At 39.8% G+C, this 20,824-nt stretch overlaps 1 protein-coding gene across 3 annotated transcripts in view; it reads left to right on the top strand.

The window, feature by feature from the left end:
* The window catches only part of EXOC2 (exocyst complex component 2), a 246,309-nt gene that overhangs the window by 22,480 nt on the left and 203,005 nt on the right, over positions 1-20,824 (top strand). For 2 of the 3 annotated variants that reach the window (XM_079776019.1, XM_079776020.1), the window contains exon 2: positions 19,640-19,800. In XM_079776019.1, coding sequence (XP_079632145.1) covers positions 19,683-19,800 — 118 coding nt within the window. In that variant the 5' untranslated portion in view covers positions 19,640-19,682. Of the gene's footprint in view, positions 1-19,639; positions 19,801-20,824 lie in introns of those variants that run through there. The other variant, XM_079776018.1, reaches the window with a different exon arrangement.

Genomic DNA, 20,824 nt, shown 5'->3' with positions numbered 1-20,824 from the left:
ATCATCTACTAAGTTTGAATTCATTATTTATTGGGTTCACTAATAATGTATCTTATTCCTACTAGAATTCAAGGAAAATTAAGGTTATGTGGACCAGGATGTTTCTTGTTTGTAATTTCTTTTTATCAGCCATGTTTTCATTCCCCTCCCCAAAGTATTGTTGTTCCATTTAGAAAATAAGTCTTAATGGCTTTATTATTTTGAGAAGAGGAAGAAGGAGTTGGTGTAGTGATTAAGAATCTCATGGAAAGGGGAGGTTTTATTAATTTTAGTTTTTTAATGGTTTGTGCAAAAGGACAAGCCATTAAACTTGTAGCCTAAATTTTTCCATACTCAGTAAATTCACATGACTACATTTCCTTCGGTAATGAATAATTTCCTACTAGATTTGGTGATTAAATACATAAATTTGTTATTATTATTATTATTATTATTATTATTACTAGAGGCCCAGAGCCTGAAAATGCATGCACTGAAGGGGGGCGGTCCCTCAGCCCAGCCTGCCCCCTCTCACAGTCCGGGATCCCTCAAGGATGGGAGGTGACCTGGCTATCAGGGAAAGATGACGCACCCATCACACCTCTGGTATTGCCACTGCCGGCAGCACAAGCCTCAGCCAGCCCTGGTTACCTGAGACTCAGGTGGCCCTGGGTGGCTGGGCAGCCAACATCTGAGGCTTGCCTATGCCTCGGGCCGGCCCTAGGTGGCTGGGAAGCCGCCATCCGAGGCTTGCCTGTTACTCGGGCTGGACTCAGGCAGCTGGGGGGCTGAGGGGACTGGGGGACTCCAGAGGCAGGTTCCTGGCGGGGCTGAGGGAACTGAGTGCCTCCATCTTGTGGCTGCGTGCGCCGCCATCTTTGAGGGCGTGACAGTCAATTAGCATATTCCCTCCTTATTGGCTGTGGGTGCTGATATTTGTGAGTGTGTGATGATCAATTAGCATATTCCCTCTTTATTAGATAGGATGTGCTGATCTCTGAGTTCCATTCATAGTATTGCAGAAAGACAACAGGAACATGAGACTTAGGCAAGTTTCTTGAACTTCTGGCTGGTTAGGATATCTTTCATTGTGAATAGATTCTGATTTTGTACTCTGAGGGTTATAATATCAGAAGTTTAATGAGTTGTTTTCCAAAGTACTTCAAAAGTATCCTTACCAGGTGTACTGGTTAATGCGTATTTTTTTCAATAGATGGAGTTACACATGTGTTGATATATATGCAATTTGATATGTATGCTGTTTTGTTGTATTGACAGCAAGCTTCAAAACTTCATATGTCAAATTTTCTGAAGGTGTTAACATCATAGATATTTTTACACTTAAAAATGTCGAATTTTGTGCCAAAAAAAAGAGCATTTGCGGGAAGTTTTAATTCATTATTTTGAAGAAAAAGTTATCGTATACTTCAGGAAGTTTATGGTGAACATGCTCCATCTCAAGATACTTGTGAATGCTGGTTTAAACACTTTAAAAGTGATGATTTCGATGTGAAAGACAAAGAACGTCCAAGTCAACTGAAAAAGGTTGAAGACCAAAAATTACAAGCATTATTGGATGAAGATGCATGTCAAACTCAAAAACAACTTGCAGAAAAATTAAATGTTGCTCAGCAAGCAATTTCCGATCTTTTACAAGCAATGGGAAAGATTTTAAAGGAAGGAAAATGGGTGCCGCATCAACTGAACAAAAGACAAATGAAAAACCGAAAAGTCATCAGTAAAATATTGCTTCAACATCACGAAAGAAAGTCTTTTTTGTATCAAATTGTGACTGGTGATGAAAAGTGGATTTATTTTGAGCATCCCAAACGCACAAAATCATGGGTTGATCCAGGTCAACCATCAACATTGACTGCAAGGCCAAATTGCTTCGGAAAGAAGACAATGCTCTGCATTTGGTGGGATCAGGGAGGTGTGGTGTATTATGAGCTTCTAAAACCAGGTGAAACCATTAATACTGATCGATGCTGACAACAAGTAATCAATTTGAACCACGCTTTGATCGTGAAAGGACCAGAATGTGCCAGAAGACACAGCAAAGTAATTTTGCTTCATGATGACACACCATCACACACTTCAAAACCAGTTAAAGACACGTTAAAAGATCTTGCCTGGGAAGTATTAACCTACCTGCCGCTGTATTCACCAGACCTTGCTCCTTCAAATTACCACTTGTTCTGATCGATGGCACACACGCTTTCTGAGCAGCACTTCAAAATATGCGAAGAAGTGGGAAATTGGGTCTCTGAATGGTTTGCCTCAAAACAAGAAAAGTTCAGTTGGGACAGTATCCACAAATTACCTGAAAGATGGGGGAAATTTGTAGCTAGCGATGGGCATTACTTTCAATAAAGCACTTTTGATGTTTTTCTTGAAATTATCGTGTTTTCTTTGATTATAAAATCTGCTTTATTAACTGGTTCAGCTGGTAAATTACCTATAAAAGGCTAAGTGACCATCGCATCCGAAACAACCGAATGGATGACCAAACCGGCTGTGTGGGGCGACCAGGCTGGCAGGGGGTTAGTGAGGGCGACCAAACGACCGAGCAGCAGGCTGCGTGGGGCGACCAGGCCGGCATGGGGGGTTAGTGAGGGGCAACCAAACGACCGAGCAGAAGGCTGTGTGGGGCAACCAGGCTGGCAGGGGGGTTAGTGGGGGGCGACCACATGACTGAGCAGCAGGCTGTGTGGGGCGACCAGGCCGGCATCGGGGTTAATGAGGGGTGACCAAACGACTGAGCAGCTGGTTGTGTGGGGCGACCAGGCTGGCAGGGGGTTAGTGAAGGCCGACCAAATGACTGAGCAGCAGGGTGCATGGGGCTACCAGGCCCGCAGGGTGGGAAGTTGGGGGCAACCAGACCGACGGGATGGGCAGTGACGGGCGAACAGGTTGGCTGAGGGGGGCAGTGAGCGGTGACCAGGTTGGCAGGGGGGGACCGTTGGGGGCGACTATGCCGGCAGAGGGTGTAGTAAGGGGTGACCAGGCTGGTGGGGTGGGGGCAGTTCGGGGCGACTACGCCTGCAGGGGGGCAGTTAGGTGTGATCAGGCAGGTAGGCAGGTGAGCTGTTAGGAGCCAGTGGTCCCGGATTTTGAGAGGGATGTCCGGCTGCCAGTTCAGGCCCGATCTTGTGGATCGGGCCTAAACCGGCAGTCGGACATCCCACGAGTGGTCCCGGATTGGAGAGGGTGCAGGCTGGGCTGAGGGGACTCCCCCGTGCACGAATTTTGTGCACCGGGCATCTAGTTAATATATAACCATTTCCGAGTTATAGGTTAAGCTTTGTGAAGCTATTTGCTTTCTATCTTCTGAGTTATACACAATTGCTTGATAAGTATTTACAAAACTGTGGAGATTTGTTTTTGAAAGCTATTTTTAATGTGTTTGAAATCCCCTGTCCTCATCGGCATTTTTGTAGACTTTAAATGCAAGATGAAAATGCAAAGTAAATGTTTTAATACAGTGAGAAAATAAGATCAGATTTTTTTTTCTGTGCCATAATACCGAAATGGTTTTTTTGTGTGCTGTTTCTAGTAAACTTCCAAATTTTTTTCCCGTCTATTAATTAATTGAGAATTCTCAAGCTATAGTAAAAGTCTATCTTTTTATCTGTTTTATCCCCTCTTCTTCCTTCAGGTTCCCCCCTCCCCTCCCTTTCTCTCACTCTTGGGTTGTTTTGGGAAACAAATAATTGCATTTGAATCTATGGTGAATTTGTTGTTGGTGAAAAACAGGCACTTCTTGGGGATCACCAGAAAAGCATTTCAAGGATCCACATGGGAGATTGTAGTGTGGCATGATTTATTTGTGATGCAAAATCAAAGTAGTTCCCCTCCTGGCTTCCCAATGTCTCATCTCTGTCAGTCCTGCCATGGATAAACTCCATTTGTTTTTAGCAAGGCCAAAACAAAAGCCAGTGTCCAGAGTTTCTGCTTCATATTCCTTTGGAACCCATGTAGTCTGCAGGCCTTGGTAGCTGCTAGACCCACATGGTCCATGGTTGCGTGCTCCCTGGTGGGAGAGGATACTATGGAACTACTAGGCCAGTCTGGGTCCCTGGGTGGGGGGGGGGGGGGGGGGGAACGGGCAGGGTGGTAGGAGAGGAAGGGAGGGGAGAGAAAGGGGGTAGAGAGAGGAAGGAGGAGGAGAGAGTGTTTCCGCAGACCCTCTAACCACCCGAGCTACCAGGCCAGGGCCTGTAATGGTTTACTTTTAATATTTCATTAACAGAAAGACTAGGGTTTTTGAAATGTAACTTTTAAAATTGAGGATACTTTATTTCTCTATTTATCCTGCAGGGAAATGTTGCCATTTAAAAAAATAGGCAATCTAAAAGTCTAACATTTAAAAATGAGGTCTTAAAAGTTCTTATTTCCCTAATGATAAAGTAAAAAAAAAAAAGTTATAGGATAAATACAAAAAATTTAAAATGAAAAATAACATTCTCTTTTTTTTTTTAACATTCTCTTATTGTAAGTTAGTTTAATTGTGAAAAACTAGGAAGTTCCAATTTCTATAGTCTTATATCAGTAATTGAATTTAAAAGCTTAGTCCTATAAAGTAAGTCTCTCATAAAATCAATAATTAAAAGGGGGCTTGAAAATTGATCTCATCCAGCAACCTTATTTATAGGTGAGAAAACAAGTTTAGAGAGAATAAAAGTAGCCTTTTTAATTGTTAATATCAAAATCCAGTTTAGAACCCAGGTATACAAACTATTCCTAGATGCTAAGTCTATCAAGGTTTAATTCAGAGACTTACAGTTTGGATGTACTTTTGCTTATTAAAATAAATCTAGTTTACCATGTGAACCTGTTACATATCTAAAAATATAACATTTAAATGAAAAAGAGTTCAAAACCTTTTGAATGGCATTGTCATATTGTCCTCGTGAAGATGTCCTTTGTTCTTGCAGGTGGGAAGAAATGTTTTTGCCACCAAATGGTAATTCTATGAAAAACCAAGATCTCAGATTAAAAAAAAAAAAAAAAAGCGTCAAGTTTAGAGTTTGTTTCCTTCATTTATTTCATTTACGGAAATGCTTTTGAGAAGCAAGAAAACACTAATGCCTTTCTGTATCATTGTATCTAGAGAAAATAAATCATCGATGAAATGTATTAAACTGCCTCCTTATCTCTCTAAATGTGTATTTAAATTTAGTTTTTATTGTTCCACTAAATATATGTGCTAAAAGCTACTAAAAACAATTGCTCATAAGTATATGGTTATTCATAAGTATATGAATCATTCAGTGAATAAGCATATACATCAGAGCCAATCAATATCAAAAGTAATCAGACAAATATCTATTGGCTGGTTAACCTGTAAGAGTCCTCTTAGTTCTGTTTACCCCATTTAGGTCCAGGTAGTTGAGAAATGCCTGCAAATGAACACTCTAGAAACACATTAGTATTATGTTTCTTTTTTTTAGCAGACTTATATTTCTGGTAATTGACAGAATATAAGTGTGTAGTTTGGTTCTTAGGCTAAGAGCTTGTATGTAATAATTTGAATCTCCTTTACATATACCTGTGTATAATTGTAAAATTCCCAGAAGGTAATTCAGTACAGTCAACCTTTATCATTTTGCCCATTTGTATCATTTAATCCTTTGTTTATTATTAGCATACTTGTGCTAGGACATTGCTTAATAAAAGTGGCTTTTTCTGTATCTAATAATTTTTCTTACATGAGTAAGAATAGCTACTTTACCCCTTGTCTCTATCATTCTGATTTCAAAAGATGAAATTAGCTTTACTTACTAAGTTTTCATCCCACTGTTTTTCTGAAAACAGGGATTGTAAAATATTTCTGCCTAAAAATCTGGTTCTTTATTAAGTGAACTAGATCAGATTTGAAGGCTTTCCAAATTCTTTTGTCAGTGTTTGAAAACATATTTAAAGAGATAATCTTACCTAATAATAGACAAGCATGTAAATTGACTGTACCTCCCCTACGCCCACAGCCAATCAGGAGTGAGTATGCAAATTAAGCAAACAAAGATGGGTTGATTTGCATATGCAGGTGTGGAGTGGCCGGGAGGGGTAGGACGCCTGCTATGAGGGGCGGGGGCAGAGGGAGCTACAGAGCACCACTACTGTAGCTCCCTCTGCCCCCGAGCGAGGACTTGCAGGCTCCCGGGCGGCCGGGAGCAAAGTCAGGGGAAGGTAGGCCTATTCTTGCACAAATATCATGCAACGGGCCTCTAGTAATAATACGTTACCTTAAAATAACACTTATTTCTGATACTTCTATAATTTTATGTATCAACTACAAAATTAGTTAGCATGGTTGCTTTTTAATATCCGTTTATTGCTTATGCATTTTGCTAATATTAAATGTGAAAATAAATGTCTTTTGACTGACTAAAAGTGGGTCTTATGTGTTTACTAGAGGCCCAGCGTGCACGAAATCATGCGCGGTTAGGGTCCATGGGCCTAGCCTGGCCTCCATCGCATGGCCTCTGCTGCCCTGTGACGCTACATGAAGCTCCCCGTCCCGGGATGCTCTGTGATGCTCGTGGCCCCTCGACTGCTCCGCGAGGCTCCCCCTGCCCCTCGACTGCTTTGCAAAGCTTGCTGCTGTCCCACGAAGCTCGCCGCTGGACGCTCTGTGAAACTCCCCCCACCCCGCCACTGCTCCACGAGGCTCCCCGACCTGCAACTGCTCCCCGAATCTCCCCTGCCCCACGACTGCTTTGCGAAACTTGCTGTCACCTGGGTGACTGCTCCGCTAAGCTCACGGCCACCCCGTGAAGCAGCCTGCCACCACCACTCAACAGTCCCCAGTCCCGTCCCGCCACCAACCCCCACTCATGGTGAGCGGCTCGGGGGCTGGGGGAGAGGGGGACCAAGAGGTGCTCCATGCACTTCATGGTGACCGGTCGCCCGTTCGGTCGAGACACCACCTAGCTCTTTATATATATTAAGATTAGCAGGAGGATATTCATTTGATGTAGTTTTGCGTTATTACCAAAGCACTATTTTTGATAATTTTTTGTTTCAAATTTAACAGAAAACTTTCAAGAATAGTAAAAGTAACTCCTTCTTGTAAACCTGTTTTGTTTTTTTAATGGTAAATAACAGGTGTAATTCCTTTCATCAGAAACACTAATTGTTTACTTTTTGTCCCATTTTTTAATTTAAAAAGTATTTATTTTTAAAACTATACAGTAAAATTGACTTCTTGAGTGGGGATGGTACACTTCTATGAATTTTAACTCATTTTTTATGTAGCCACCACTACAATCAGAATGTATAAATATTCCATTATTCTAAAAATGCTCCCTTTGTAATTACTAGTATACCCACCTCTTACCTCTCACCTATGACAACTATCGATCTGTTCTCCATCCCTATAGTTTGCCTTGTCTAAAATGTCAGATAAGTTGAATCATATATGCCTTTCCAAACATTTTTTAATTTTTCCCATACACCTTTCAGATGATCATACAGTCACAATAAGCTTCCTAGTTTTAAGGAAGTTGATAAAGTATCGTGAAAGTTTTTTTTCTCAGAAATGGAAAGTGAGATATGTTGCAGGATCCTAGTAGTCAGGTCTCAGTTTTAATGGATCTTGGTTCTGTTCCTCCAATATGTGTATGCAAGTGCTCTGAATGATAGAAGAGACATACTGTGAGAAAGAGAGAACTCGCACTTCCCTGCTGAACTGTGTAATTGAAATCTGTGGTGTTTTTATTTTATGTTTTAAGTCACACGTCTTCTTGGAGAATGAAGAAAAAATGTGTACTATTTTGCAGTTCCCCTGGATTTTTCTTTTGCAATAGGCTTAATAATATCATCAGTTACGCCTACAACAGGTTTTGATTTGAGTTCTTCAATTTCTTTCTCCAGTTCTGTACATCTTGATTTAACTTCTGTCTTAGTATCCATCTGCTTCTTGGCAAACCTGAAAGCTCTTCCTGAGGCAGTCTTTCAGCCTTCCACTCTTCAGGGAGCCTGCTAGTCAACTATTCTCTCCACCTTAGATTTCCTATTTCGAGAAATGGCTGGTGAAGCCACCCCATCTTGGACAGAATCCTTGACCCCTGCCTACTGCAGCCCTCATGGTTCACAGCCACTACAACCAAGTGACCCCCTATAGCCCAGTCACCACCACTGCCTCCACAACTCCTGCTGCCCCATTTGTTTTTATCTTTCTGTTAGTTTATCTGTATAGATTTGTTTGAACAATTTGAAAATGTGGTGTAAGCATAATCCTTTTGTTCCTAAGTCTTCAGTATGTAGTTAAGAGCAAAGAACATTCTCTTATATTACTATAGTACACTTATCAAAGTAAGGAAATTGAACATGAATACCAATTTTTCCAATTATGTGCTTTATCGAAAAATATTTTTTCTTGTTCTAAAATCTATACAGGATCACACTTTACATTTAGTTTTAATGTCTCTTTAGTATCCTTTAATATAGAACAAAGACAATTCTTTGTTTTTCTTGACCTTTATATTTTCAGAGTGCAGGCCCATTATTTTGTAGAATGTCTATCAATTTAGGTATGTCTGATAATCTTCTTGATTAGATTTGAACTACGTATTTTTGGCAGGAACATCATAGAAATTATGTTAGGTCCTTGGCAATGTATTATGTCAAGAAGGACATGATGCTTGTCTCAACATTGGTGATTTTAATTTCTGATGCCATCATAACTTCCTTATTAGTTAACATACTCTGTAGTAAGAGAGAGCTTTTTCTTTCACATTTATTTGTTCATTGATTTATGTTATTACAGTGGAGTTACATATTTTCTTTTCTAAATAGATTACAGTCCATTGCTATCAATTTTTTTTCTTCTCAAATGTTTCAGATTTGGGAGCTCCTTCAGTGTGACTCCTGTACCTTCCATCATTTTTTGAGCAATTCCCTACTGACACAAAACAATGTTTTAGCCTTACCTTGTACTCTCTAGGCCTTAGCCCTTAAATCAGCCATTTCTCTAAGGCCTCTGGTTCCTGTTATTGGAATGGTATTTAGTATCTAGGTATGCTCATTGCTACTTTTGGTTATTGCGTGTAGCCTCTCTCAGTGTACAGAACTAGGAAACTCACACACCTACTTAATCTATCAAATATATACATCTGTCTGTCTGCCTACTGTGCATCTATCAATCATATATATTATATATACCTATTAAAAACTGAGTTCATATATCTTTTATGAATAGTCTCTTCATTTGCTCATTTAAAAACATTGGATGTTTCTCTATTATTAAGTTGAAAAGTTCTTTTATGTTTCTTATATAAAGTACTTCATCAGATATATATTGAGAATATTTTCTGCCAGTCTATGGTTGTCTATTTATTTTCTTTTGATGAGAAGGTTTTAGTTCTGATGAAGTAAAAATGTAGCAGCATTTTCAATATATGGTTATTGTTTGTCATGTTGAAAAAAATCTTTACTTATATGTAGGTAATGGAGATATTTTCTTACTTTATCTTCTTTATAGTTTACTAGAGGCCCGGTGCACGAAATTCGTGCACTTGGGGGGGAGGGGGTGTGCCTCAGCCTGGTCTGTGCCCTCTCACAGTCCAGGAGCCCTCGGGGGATGTCCAACTGATGGCTTAGGCCCACTCCCCACGGAGCGGGCCTAAGCCATCAGTCGGACATCCTTAACACTGCTGTGGGGGTGGGAGAGGCTCCTGCCACTGCCGCTGCGCTTGCCAGCTGTGAGCCTGGCTTCTGCGCTTGCCTTCTGTGAGCCTGGCTTCTGCGCTTGCCAGCTGTGAGCCTGGCTTCTGGCACTCCCCCTGTGGGAGCACACTGACCACCAGTGGGCAGCTCCTGCATTGAGCATCTGCCCCCTGGTGGTCAGTGTACATCATAGCAACTGGTCGTTCTTCCGTTCGGTCGATTTGCGTATTAGCCTTTTATTATATAGGATAATTCTAGTTTTTATATTTAGGTCTATGATCTGTCTTAAATTAATTTTTGTAAGTGGGTGAGTTGTAGTTAAATTACCCCTGTGTGGTGATCTCGTTGTTTCAGCACCATTTGATGAAAATATTTTTCTTTCCCTTGAGTTGATTTGCTACCTTTGTCAGAATTCAACTAGTTATATAAATGTGAGTCCATTTCTGAACTGTTTTATTATGCTGATCTATTAGATTATCCTTATGCCAGCAACATCCTATTTTGGTCATTGTAGATATTTTATAATGTCTTAAGTCATGTACCATAAGTGTTATAACTTTTTCCCCTTCTAAAATTATTTTGGCTATTCTAGGTTCATTGATTATCTATAGGAATTTTAGAATCAGCTTGCCAATTTCTCTACATAAGCTTGCATGAATTTATATATCAGTTTGGGGAGAACTAGTATTTTAACCTTTTGCACTCGGATGTTGAGTGTGACTCGACACGGTTAGCATCGGTAGCAGGAATCGAGAAAAAAGCAAGCGAGTGCAAAGGGTTAATAACATTGAATTTTCTGATCCATAGACATGGTTTACATCTCCACATATTTAGGTCCTTTTTCCCCCCCTTCTGCAATATTTTAAGGTTTTCACTGTAGAAGTCTTGTATAGTAAATATATATAGTTTTATAATACAATAAAATAAAATTTAAAAATGTTTGGTTTCTAATTATTTTCTACTAGAATATAAAAAACAACTACTTTTTGTTTATTGATCATGAATACTTGCTAAATTCAGTTATTAGTGCTGTTAGTTGCTTAGAAGTTCCCCTAGGATTTTCTATATAAACAATACTGTCATTTGCAAATAGAAAATATTTATTTCTTCCTCTTTGATCTTTTATGCCATTTATTTATTCAGCCTAATTATTGTCTTACTGCACTGGCTAGAACCTTTAGAACAGTGTTAATTAGACAAGATGAGAGAGACATCCTTGCTTTACTACTGGTCTTAGGGGGAGAGCATTGTATATTTCACCATTAAGTATGATGTTAGGTGTGTCCTCCCTCCTATTGTCCTTTATTGATTGAGGAGACCCCATCTATTCCTAGTTTGTTGTGGGTTTTTAATTATGAATGGCTGTTGAATTTTGTCAAAGACTTCTACATCTATTTAGTAGAACACAGATTTTCTTTTTCTTTTTTATTTTTTTAATCTTTATGGTTGAAAGTATGATTTAACAGTGATTGAGTTTTAAAAGTTAAACTACCTTTGTGTGGCTGCTGTAAACCCCACTTGGTCATGATGTCTTCCCTCTGCTTCTGTTTTCTGTCATAATTCATGGAGGGTTGGTATTATTTCTTCCTTAAATCTTTGGTCCATTTCATCAGTGAAACCATCTAGTGTGAAGTTTTCTTTGTAGGAAAGTTTTTGACAGTGAATTCAATTTATTTAATAAATATGAAAGTTTTGAGATTGTCTATTATCTTTTGTTAGTTTGGTAACTTGTCCTTTTAAGGATTTTTTGTTTGTTTGTTTGTTTCATCTGAGTTGCCAAATTCATTGGCATAAAGTTTTTTATAATAGTCCTTTATTTAAAAATGTCTTTAGTACCTATAATTATCCCTTCATTCATTACTGAAATTGGTAATTTGTACCTCTTTTATGAAAGAGAACTTTGTTAGATTTTATTGATTTTATTAATTTTAAAATAAATACTTTGGCTTTACATTTGTTCTTTCTCTTCATTTTATTTTCTGTTTTATTGATTTCTACTCTTTTGTATTTTCCTCATTAGGCTTTCTTTGTTCCTCCTCCCTGCCCCTTTATTTTGGGTTTAATTAGCTCTTTTTTTCTAGTTTATTAAAGTAGACACCTAGAACCTTAATTGAAAATATTTCTCTTCTTGATATAAGATTTTAAAGCATGCTGCTTTGGCTACACCCCACACATTTTTATTATATTTCCATTATAATTTCAGTTCCAAATATTTTTCCCCCTCTTGATTTCTTTTTGATCATTGGGTTATTTAGAAATGTGTTGTTTAATTTTAAAATAGTTGGATATTTTTCTTTATATTGTTTTGCTATTGCTTTCTAATTTAATTTCTTTGTAGTCTTTGGAAATTCAGGCTTTGGAATTCATTGTGATTTATTTTGTAGCCCATCATATAGTCTATCTTGGTAAACATTCTATAAACATTTGAAAAGGAATTTTGTAAATGTCATTTAAGTGAAGCTGATCAATAGTGTTCATATCTTCATAGCTTATTGACTTTTATTTGTTTAATTTTATTGTTCTCCATACTTAAAGGGCATATTAAAATCTGTAACCACGATTGGGGATTTATCTCTTTCTTCCTGTATTCAGCTTTTGCTTCATATGTTTTGAAGCTCTATTATTAGGTGTATGCACCATTTAAATTGTTTTGTTCTTCTGATGAATTCATCCTTTCACATTATAAAATCTCCTTACAAGTTACCATGTGGTGACATTTCTCTATATTAAAAACTTCCTTTAGCATTTCTTGTCATAGATTTGTTCTCAATGAACTTTATACTTAGTTGAGAATACTTTTTTTGCAGCTTTGTTGAGATATAACTGACAAAATTATAATATACTTAAAGTATACAACCTGATGATTTGATATGCATAGACATTGTGAAAGAATTTCCACAATTCAGTTGATTAACACATACATCAACTCACATACTTACCTCCCCCTCCTCCCCCCTTTTTTTTGGTGAGAATACTTAAACTCTATTCTTTTAGCAAATTTTCATTGTACACTACAGTATTATCAAGTGTAGTCACCATGTTACATCATTAAATTACTCTTATTGTAACTGCAAGTTTTACCCTTTTAGCATCCCATCCCTAATTCCCCTACCTCCCAACCCCTATCAACCATCATTCTACTCTGTTTCTATGAGTTAGCCTGTTTTGTTTGTTTTATTTTTTATTTTTGTTAATCCTCACTTGAGGATATTTCTCACCTGAGGATATTTTTTCCATTGATTTTTTTTTTAAGAGTGGAAGGGAAGGGGAGAGAGACACAGAGAGAAACATCAATGTGAGAGAGACATGTCGATAGGTTGCCTCCTGCACCAGGGCCAGGGATCAAGCCTATAACCATGGTAAATGCCTTGACTGGAATTCAACCCATGACCCTTCAGTTCATGGGTTGGCACTCCAATCACAGTTGAGCTGGCTAGGGATTTTTTTAAATTAATCTTTATTGTTGATATTATTACAGATGTCCCTTTTTTTTCCATAGCTCCCCTCCACCCGGTATATGTATACACGCATGTAAGTTCTTTGCCGAATCTCTTCCCACACTCCCCCACACCATCTTCCCTCTGAAAATCATCAGTCTGTTCCATTTCCATGCCCCGGATTCTATTCCATTCACCAATTTATTCTGTTCATGAGATTTTTTTATTCATTTGGTTTTTACATTCATTTGTTGATAGATATGTATTTGTTGTTCATATTTTTTATCTTTACCTTTTTCTTCTTCTTCCTCTTCTTAAATAATACCCTTTATCATTTCATATAATACTGGTTTGGTGGTGATGAACTCCTTTAGCTTTTTCTTGCCTGGGAAGCTCTTTATCTGACCTTCAATTCTAAATGATAGCTTTGCTGGGTAGAGTAATCTTGGTTGCAGGTTCTTGCTATTCATCACTTTGACTATTTCTTGCCACTCCCTTCTAGCCTGCATAGTTTCTGTTGAGAAATCAGCTGACGGTCATATGGGTACTCCCTTGTAGGTAACTAACTGTCTTTCTCTTGCTGCTTTTAAGATTCTCTCTTTGTCTTTTGCCCTTGGCATTTTAATTATGATGTGTCTTGGTGTGGTCCTCTTTGGATTCCTCTTGTTTGGGGTTCTTTACGCTTCCTGGACTTCTAAGTCTATTTCTTTCACCAGGTGGGGGAAATTTTCTGTCATTATTTCTTCAAATAGGTTTTCAATATCTTGCTCTCTTTTTTCTTCTAGCACCCCCATAATTCTGATGTTGGTACGCTTGAAGTTGTCCCGGAGGCTCCTTACACTATCTTCATATTTTTGGATTCTGTTTTCTTTTTGCTTTTCCGGTTGGTTGTATTTTGCTTCTTTGTATTTCAAATCTTTGATTTGATTTTTGGGATCATCTAGTCTGCTGTTGGATCTCTGTATATTATTCTTTATTTCAGTCAGTGTATGCTTAATTTCTAGTTGGTCCTTTTTCATATCCTTGAGGGTCTCACTAAATTTCTCGGAGGTTTTTAGAAGATTCTTGAGTAACCTTATAACCGTGGTTTTGAACTCTATATCCAGTATTTTGCTTTCCTCCATTTCTTTCATTTGTGACCTGTTTCTTTTTCTCTGCATTTTGGCTGCTTCTCTGTGTTGATAGAGTGGCTTTGTGTGCTAGGTGTCCTATAGGGCCCAGTGGCTCAGTCTCCCCAATTACCTGAGGTGGACACTCTTGATGCACCCCTTTGTGGGCTGTGTGCACAGTCTTATTGTAGTTAAGCCTTGATTGTTGTTGGTATCACTAGGAGAAATTGACCTCTTGGTCAATTGGGTGTGAGGATCAGTTGTGTCTACGGTGGGAGAACTCTGTGCTGGAGACACCCTTATGGGGAAGACTTGCTTCAGTGGGGCTTTGGTGCTCACTGAGTCTGCCCCCTGAGTGTGTCTCTTATGGATCTAAAGAGTTGTAATCTGGATGGTCTCACTCTGACCACTGGGTACAGTGGCTTTTGGATCTCCAAGGAGGTGCAAAGTCAGCCACTGCCTGAGGCCACCCAGCAGGAGCTACAGAGAGATCTGCAGATTCCTCCTCTTTGTTTGGGGTTTGTTTGAAGGTGCCCAGATGAGGCCCAGCTGTGAAGCAATGCAAGCTGCTGTCCAGCTTTGGAGGCTCTGGGGCTCTCTGACCCAGCTGCAGTATGTTATGTATTAGATTGCAAAAGGCCAGGCCATTCATATACAAAAGCCTCTGCACACAGCTTGGGTGGGATTGTAAATTAGGTGGGGTTTCAGGGAATCATGAGGGTGGAGCAAACAGCAATGGCTGACTATCGTGTCCCGCGGCACTGTGCAGGAACAATGATCCCTGCAGGCACCTCTGAGAGAAAGCCACCCTCGCGTTCCAGCCCGATGCCAGACAGTCCAGTTTGTCCCTGTATCAGTCTGTGTCCCCAGAGTATCTCCTGGAACTGGAGTTCAGAGCAGTCGGGAGCTTGTGTCTCCCTCCCAATTGTAAAAGACAACAGGGTACCCAGTTCCCAGCCCTTTTCCGTGCGCACCTCTGTACCTCCGCACTTCACTTCCATACCTCCGCACCTCCGCACCTCCTCCAATTCTCAGTGTGTTTTTCTCTTTCCTTCTAGTTGTAGAATTTCCACTCAGCCAGCCTTCCCGTGGTTCTGGATGATATCCGTTTTGTCTTGTAGTTCTGGTTTTGAAGTGGTTGTGCGAGGCAGCAAGTTCAGGTGTTTACCTATGCTGCCATCATTGTTTCTCTCTAGTTATATTTTCTCTGTTCAAAAATTATTGGACCGTAAATGTAAGGGTTTATTTTTGACTGTCAATTTGATGTCATTGATCTGTATGTCTGTCCTTATGCCAGCACCACTCTGTCTTGATTATGTAGCATTGTAGTAAGTTTTGAAATCAGGAAATGTGAATTCTCCAACTTTGTTCCTCTTTTTCAGGATTGTTTTGGCTGTTTTGAGTTCTTTCTGTTTCCATCAAATTTATGATCAGCTTCTCAATTTCTGCAAAAAAAAAAAAAAGACAGCTGAGAATTTGATAGGGATTGCATTTTATTTGTTATGGAATATTGCCATCTTAATATTGTCTCCCATCCATCTTTTTCCATTTATTTCAGTTGTCTTTGATTTCTCTCAACAGTGTTTCGTAGTTTTCAAAATACAGCTTTTGCACTACATTTGAAAAACTTATTTCTGAGTATTTTATTCTTTTTGATGCTGTTGTATAAAAGTGTCTTTTAAACTGTTTTTTTTGTTTGTGTATGTACAGAATACATCTTCCTTGTGTCTATTCTCTACTCCTTTTTTCTAATTTAATTTCTGTATTCCATTGATACCATTAAACAATCAGAAAACATTTTACCCTTTTCTGCGATCACGTGACATGCTTTTTTTGTGTCAGTGCTGTATAACAGGCATTGGGATATGGAGTTGATTAAACATCATGTGTCCTCAAAGAGGAGACACAAATGTGATATCAAAGGTTTAATACAGTAAATATTGGAATGATGTAAAGGATGCATTGTAGAAGGAAAGATCATGGAGACTTTGTTAGAAATGGTAACATTTAAGGTACACCTCAAAATATTGGTAAGGATCTAACAAACTTGGAAAGACTTTCTATTTAAAACAAGGTAAAAGAAATCATGAGGCATAAAATTACTTGGCCATTCATAAGAAGTCAACAGGCTTATATGGTAACTGTCAGATGACTGAGGGAAATGATTGAGGGTGAAGTAGGAATGTAGAAGAATCTGTTTTTTATAGGTTTTAATAAAATATTAAGGATTTTGCCCTAACTCAGTGGATAGAGTGTCGGCCTGCGGACTGAGGGGTCCCAGGTTTGATTCCGGTCAAGGGCATGTACCTTGGTTGCGGGCACATACCCGGTAGGGGGTGTGCAGGAGGCAGCTGATGGATGCTTCTCTCTCATCGATGTTTCTAACTCTCTATCCCTCTCTCTTCCTCTCTGTAAAAAATCAATAAAATCCCTCTGAGATTCATCAGTCTGTTCGTGTTTCCCTGCCTGTTGTTTCTGCTCCTGCGTTGAGCATCTGACCCCTGATGGTCAGTGTGCTTCATAGCTATCGGCCGGTAGGCCAGTTGCTTAGGCTTTTTTATATCTATACTTAAAATAGGGTAATATGCAAATTGGTTGGGATGCCGTCATGTAATGACTGATCAGGAGGGCGGGACAGTGAGCTACAAGTGGTGGAGAGTTACAGGAGGCTGGGGCAGCGAGCTACGACCGGCAGAGAGCTACAGGAGGGTGGGGCAGTGAGCTACGAGCTTCGGAGAGCTACAGGAGGGCAGGGCAGTGAGCTAAGTGCGGCGGAGAGCTCCAAGCGGCAGTGGGCGGGGCAGCCAGCTGAGGCAAGCGGCAGCGAGCTACTCGCGCACAGATTCGTGCGCAGGGCCACTAGTATATACTCTGAGTGGCCAGATTATTATGATCTCTGAATGCATAATAATTTGGCCACTCAGTGTATATCCTATATAATAAAAGGCTAATATACAAATTGTCCCCTCGACCAGGAGTTCGACCAGCCGGCCAACTGCCCATGTCCCCTCCCTCTGGCCAGACTGGCCGGACCCCACCCATGCATGAATTCATGCACCGGGCCTCTGATATATACATATGAGTGGCCAGATTATTATGTGTTCAGAGATCATAATAATCTGGCCACTCAGTGTGTGTGTGTGTGTGTGTGTGTGTGTGTGTGTGTCCTATCTAATAAAAGAGTAATATGCAAATTGATCATCACTCCAACACACAAGATGGCTGCTCCCATGTGGTCAAAGATGGCTGCCCCCATGTGGACACAAGATGGCCGCCACAAGATGGCCAGCAGGGGAGGGGAGTTGGGAGCGACCAGGCCTGCATAGGAGGGCAGTTGTGGGCAATCAGGCCAGCAGGGGAGGGCAGTTGGGAGGGACCAGGCCTGTAAGGGAGGTCAGTTGGGGGTGATCAAGTCTGCAGGGGAGGGCAGTTGGGGGGGACCAGGCCTGCAGGGGAGGGCAGTTAGGGGTGACCAGGCCAGCAGAGGAGGGAAGTTGGGGGCAACCGGGCCTGCAGGGAAGGGCAGTTTTGGGGGACCAGGCCTGCAGGGGAGGGCAGTTGTGGAGGACCAGGCCTGCAGGGGAGGGCAGTTGGGGGGGACCTGGCCTGCAGGGTAGGGCAGTTAAGGGTGACCAGGCCTGCAGGGCAGGGCAGTTAGGGGTGACCAGGCCTGCAGGGGAGGGCAGTTAGGGGCAATCAGGCTGGCAGGGGAGCAGTTAGGCATCAATAAGGCTGGCAGGGGAGTGGTTAGAGGGTGATCAGGCAGTCAGGCAGAGGTGGTTAGGGGCAATCAGGAAGGCAGGTAGCCGAGCAGTAGGGAGCCAGCAGTCCTAGATTGTGAGAGGGATCGGTCCTAAACGGGCAGTCGGACATTCCTTGAGGGGTCCCAGATTGGAGAGGGTACAGGCTGGACTGAGGGACACCCCCCTCGCCATGCACGAATTTCGTGCACTGGGCCTCTAGTATACATATATATATATGTATACATATACATATACATATACATATATGTATGTATATATATATATGTGTGTGTGTGTGTATGTATGTGTATATATATATATATATGTTTTCTGTTTGTATAGGTTTTATATACGTATACACACACACACACACACACACACACACACATAGGTTTTCTATATGCTAGGTACTGTGCTTTGCTAGAATTATCCTACATAATCTTAATTATAACCATGAAAAGTTCTGTTAGCTCCTTTTTACACAAATGAAAACAGAGGTTTAGAACAGAATTAGTAAATTGAAGCACCACGATTTGGAGACCGATGTATTTGACCTCAGAAACTGTACTTTTACTGATTCATACTTTTGCCTGTATGTCTACATTCTAGTTTTTGTAAAAATGTAAATATATTGATTTGAACATATTAATAACAAAGAATTGCTATAATAAGTATAATACAAAAATAAAGTAATTACATGCACCTATGGGAATATAATTTAATTTTTATGAATACAATTAATCAGAATATCTTCCTTAAACAATTTTGGGAGTATAATACTTTCTAGCTTATAGTTGGGATTCAGGTGTAGGCATGGAGGTAAATAGTGACATTAGGTTCTGTCTATTGTGTTGTGAAAGTTCTTAGAACCAAGGGCTTAATTTTCTGTTATTTTTCTGATATTTTCCTCACAGTACTAGCTAGAGCAAGCATGTCAAACTCAAAGGCTAACACAGGACAAATAAATAAATTTTAAGTTTATGTGGGCCCCCAAAAAAATTAAGCTTCAATTTTCATAGACATGTAGATTTATTTTGATAGAGACACCCTGAATACAAAGGACTGAAATAAATGAGTAATTGTTAACATAAAATAATAAGACATTTTAATAAAAATTAATATTTTTCTTGAACATTAACTTAGCAGACACTGAATAACTGCACAAATTAATAACCGTAATGCAAATAAACCTATTTTTCTTGTTCTCCGAAAGTGAAATATTTCCTGTTGCGCACACCAAACAAGTCAGTACAAGACTAATGACTTGGCAATGGGCTGCCAAAATATTCACTGCTAGTACTAGTGGAGAGAAATGGTGCTCCTGAGTGCAAGGCGTGAAAGGGAAATGAATGCAACACGATTATAGTAATCAGTCATTAGCGAATGTTGTAGTTCGTTATTAATAATTATGTGTAACAGGATACTATAAAACTTAAGTTATAAAATTTGTATTAAAACATTAATTTCATACCGTTATTGGTTGGGCCACAAAAATATTTGTTGTGGGCTGTGAGTTTGACATGCTTGATCTAGAGTGTTCTTAGTAAACTTAATGTTCAGTAGATGTTAGCAGACAGCTAAAAAGTTCGGAACCACTGTTTAAGAATACTTTTTCTGTTTTGGTACCTAATGTCTAGAATTCTTATATTTTGAGTCAGTGCTGATCTCAGTTGGCCTTAATCCTTTTTTTCTTTTTCAACAGATTATCTCTGTAACTAGATCTCCAGTTTGCTCAACAAATCACAATGTCTCGTTCACGACAACCCCCACTTGTGACAGGCATCTCTCCAAATGAAGGAATACCATGGACCAAGGTCACAATTAGAGGAGAAAACCTGGGAACTGGCCCAACTGACCTCATAGGTAAGGGCAAGGACTATGTTGTGTATCCATGGTAAATGCATTTTTATGTTAAGACAGTTGAGGCAAGATATATTATTTTGAAATAGTGAAGATGATAGAAAAACATTATTGTGGTCTGTACAAAATGATCTGAATAAAAATAAGGAAATTATTTGATTTTCCTGTTAAAAATCATTACTTTATCAAATCTTATCTATATTGTCTTTCACTAAATTCCTTCAGAAAGTTTTCCATAAGTGGAAATTTGCCTGTTTCCTCAGCTTTGCTCTCTCCTGCTTAGATTGCCAAAAGTCTCCTAGCTATTTTTTCTCTCTTTAGTTTTTCTTTCATGATAAAACACTTAGTATTCTTTCTCAAGAGCTCTGGGAAATGCCTCTTCTGTTCCTTCTTGCTTTTTCGATTAAACCTAATCTCCATCTCCTGGTGATGTCAGTACCACTTGGCTCTTACTCCACTTAAAAGAGACTATCCCACCAGGTGACCTGTAGATATTTGTTTCCTTTTCTCTACCACATAGCTGCTCCCTCATGTTGGAGAGCACCACCACTGTTCTGAAATACAATCTCTGCCTGCCAAGCCTGGACTCTTACAACCAAAAATCTTCAGACTAATTCTCACCCATGTTAATCTATCTTTTTTATTTAGGATCCCCTAATATTTACATATTTAGAGCAAGCCAGGTTTTAGTTTTTAGGTTCATTTTATGTTTTTTTAATATTTTCAAGCTGAAGGAGATGAGTGATAGAATATTATGCATCCAGGTGACAAGCATAAATATTATTAGAGTAGAGGCCTGGTGCATGAAATCCATGCACGGGTAGGGTCCCTAGGCTTGGCTGGCGATCAGGGCCAGTCGGGGCCTTCTGGCTGCTGGCTGGGGCCTTCCTTCATTGCCACCCCCTGGTGGTCAGCGCACGTCATAGCGAGTGATCGAACTCCTGGTCAGTCGAACTCCCGAGGGAACACTTTGCATATTAGGCTTTTATATAGATAGATTTGTTGCCTAGGATAGAAAACCCCTATA

This window comes from Cnephaeus nilssonii (assembly GCF_951640355.1).
Source record: "Cnephaeus nilssonii genome assembly, chromosome: 7".
Classification (NCBI taxonomy): Eukaryota; Metazoa; Chordata; class Mammalia; order Chiroptera; family Vespertilionidae; genus Cnephaeus; species Cnephaeus nilssonii.
The sequence above is the reverse complement of the archived record's forward strand: the minus strand, read 5'-3'. Positions and strand labels throughout refer to the sequence as shown.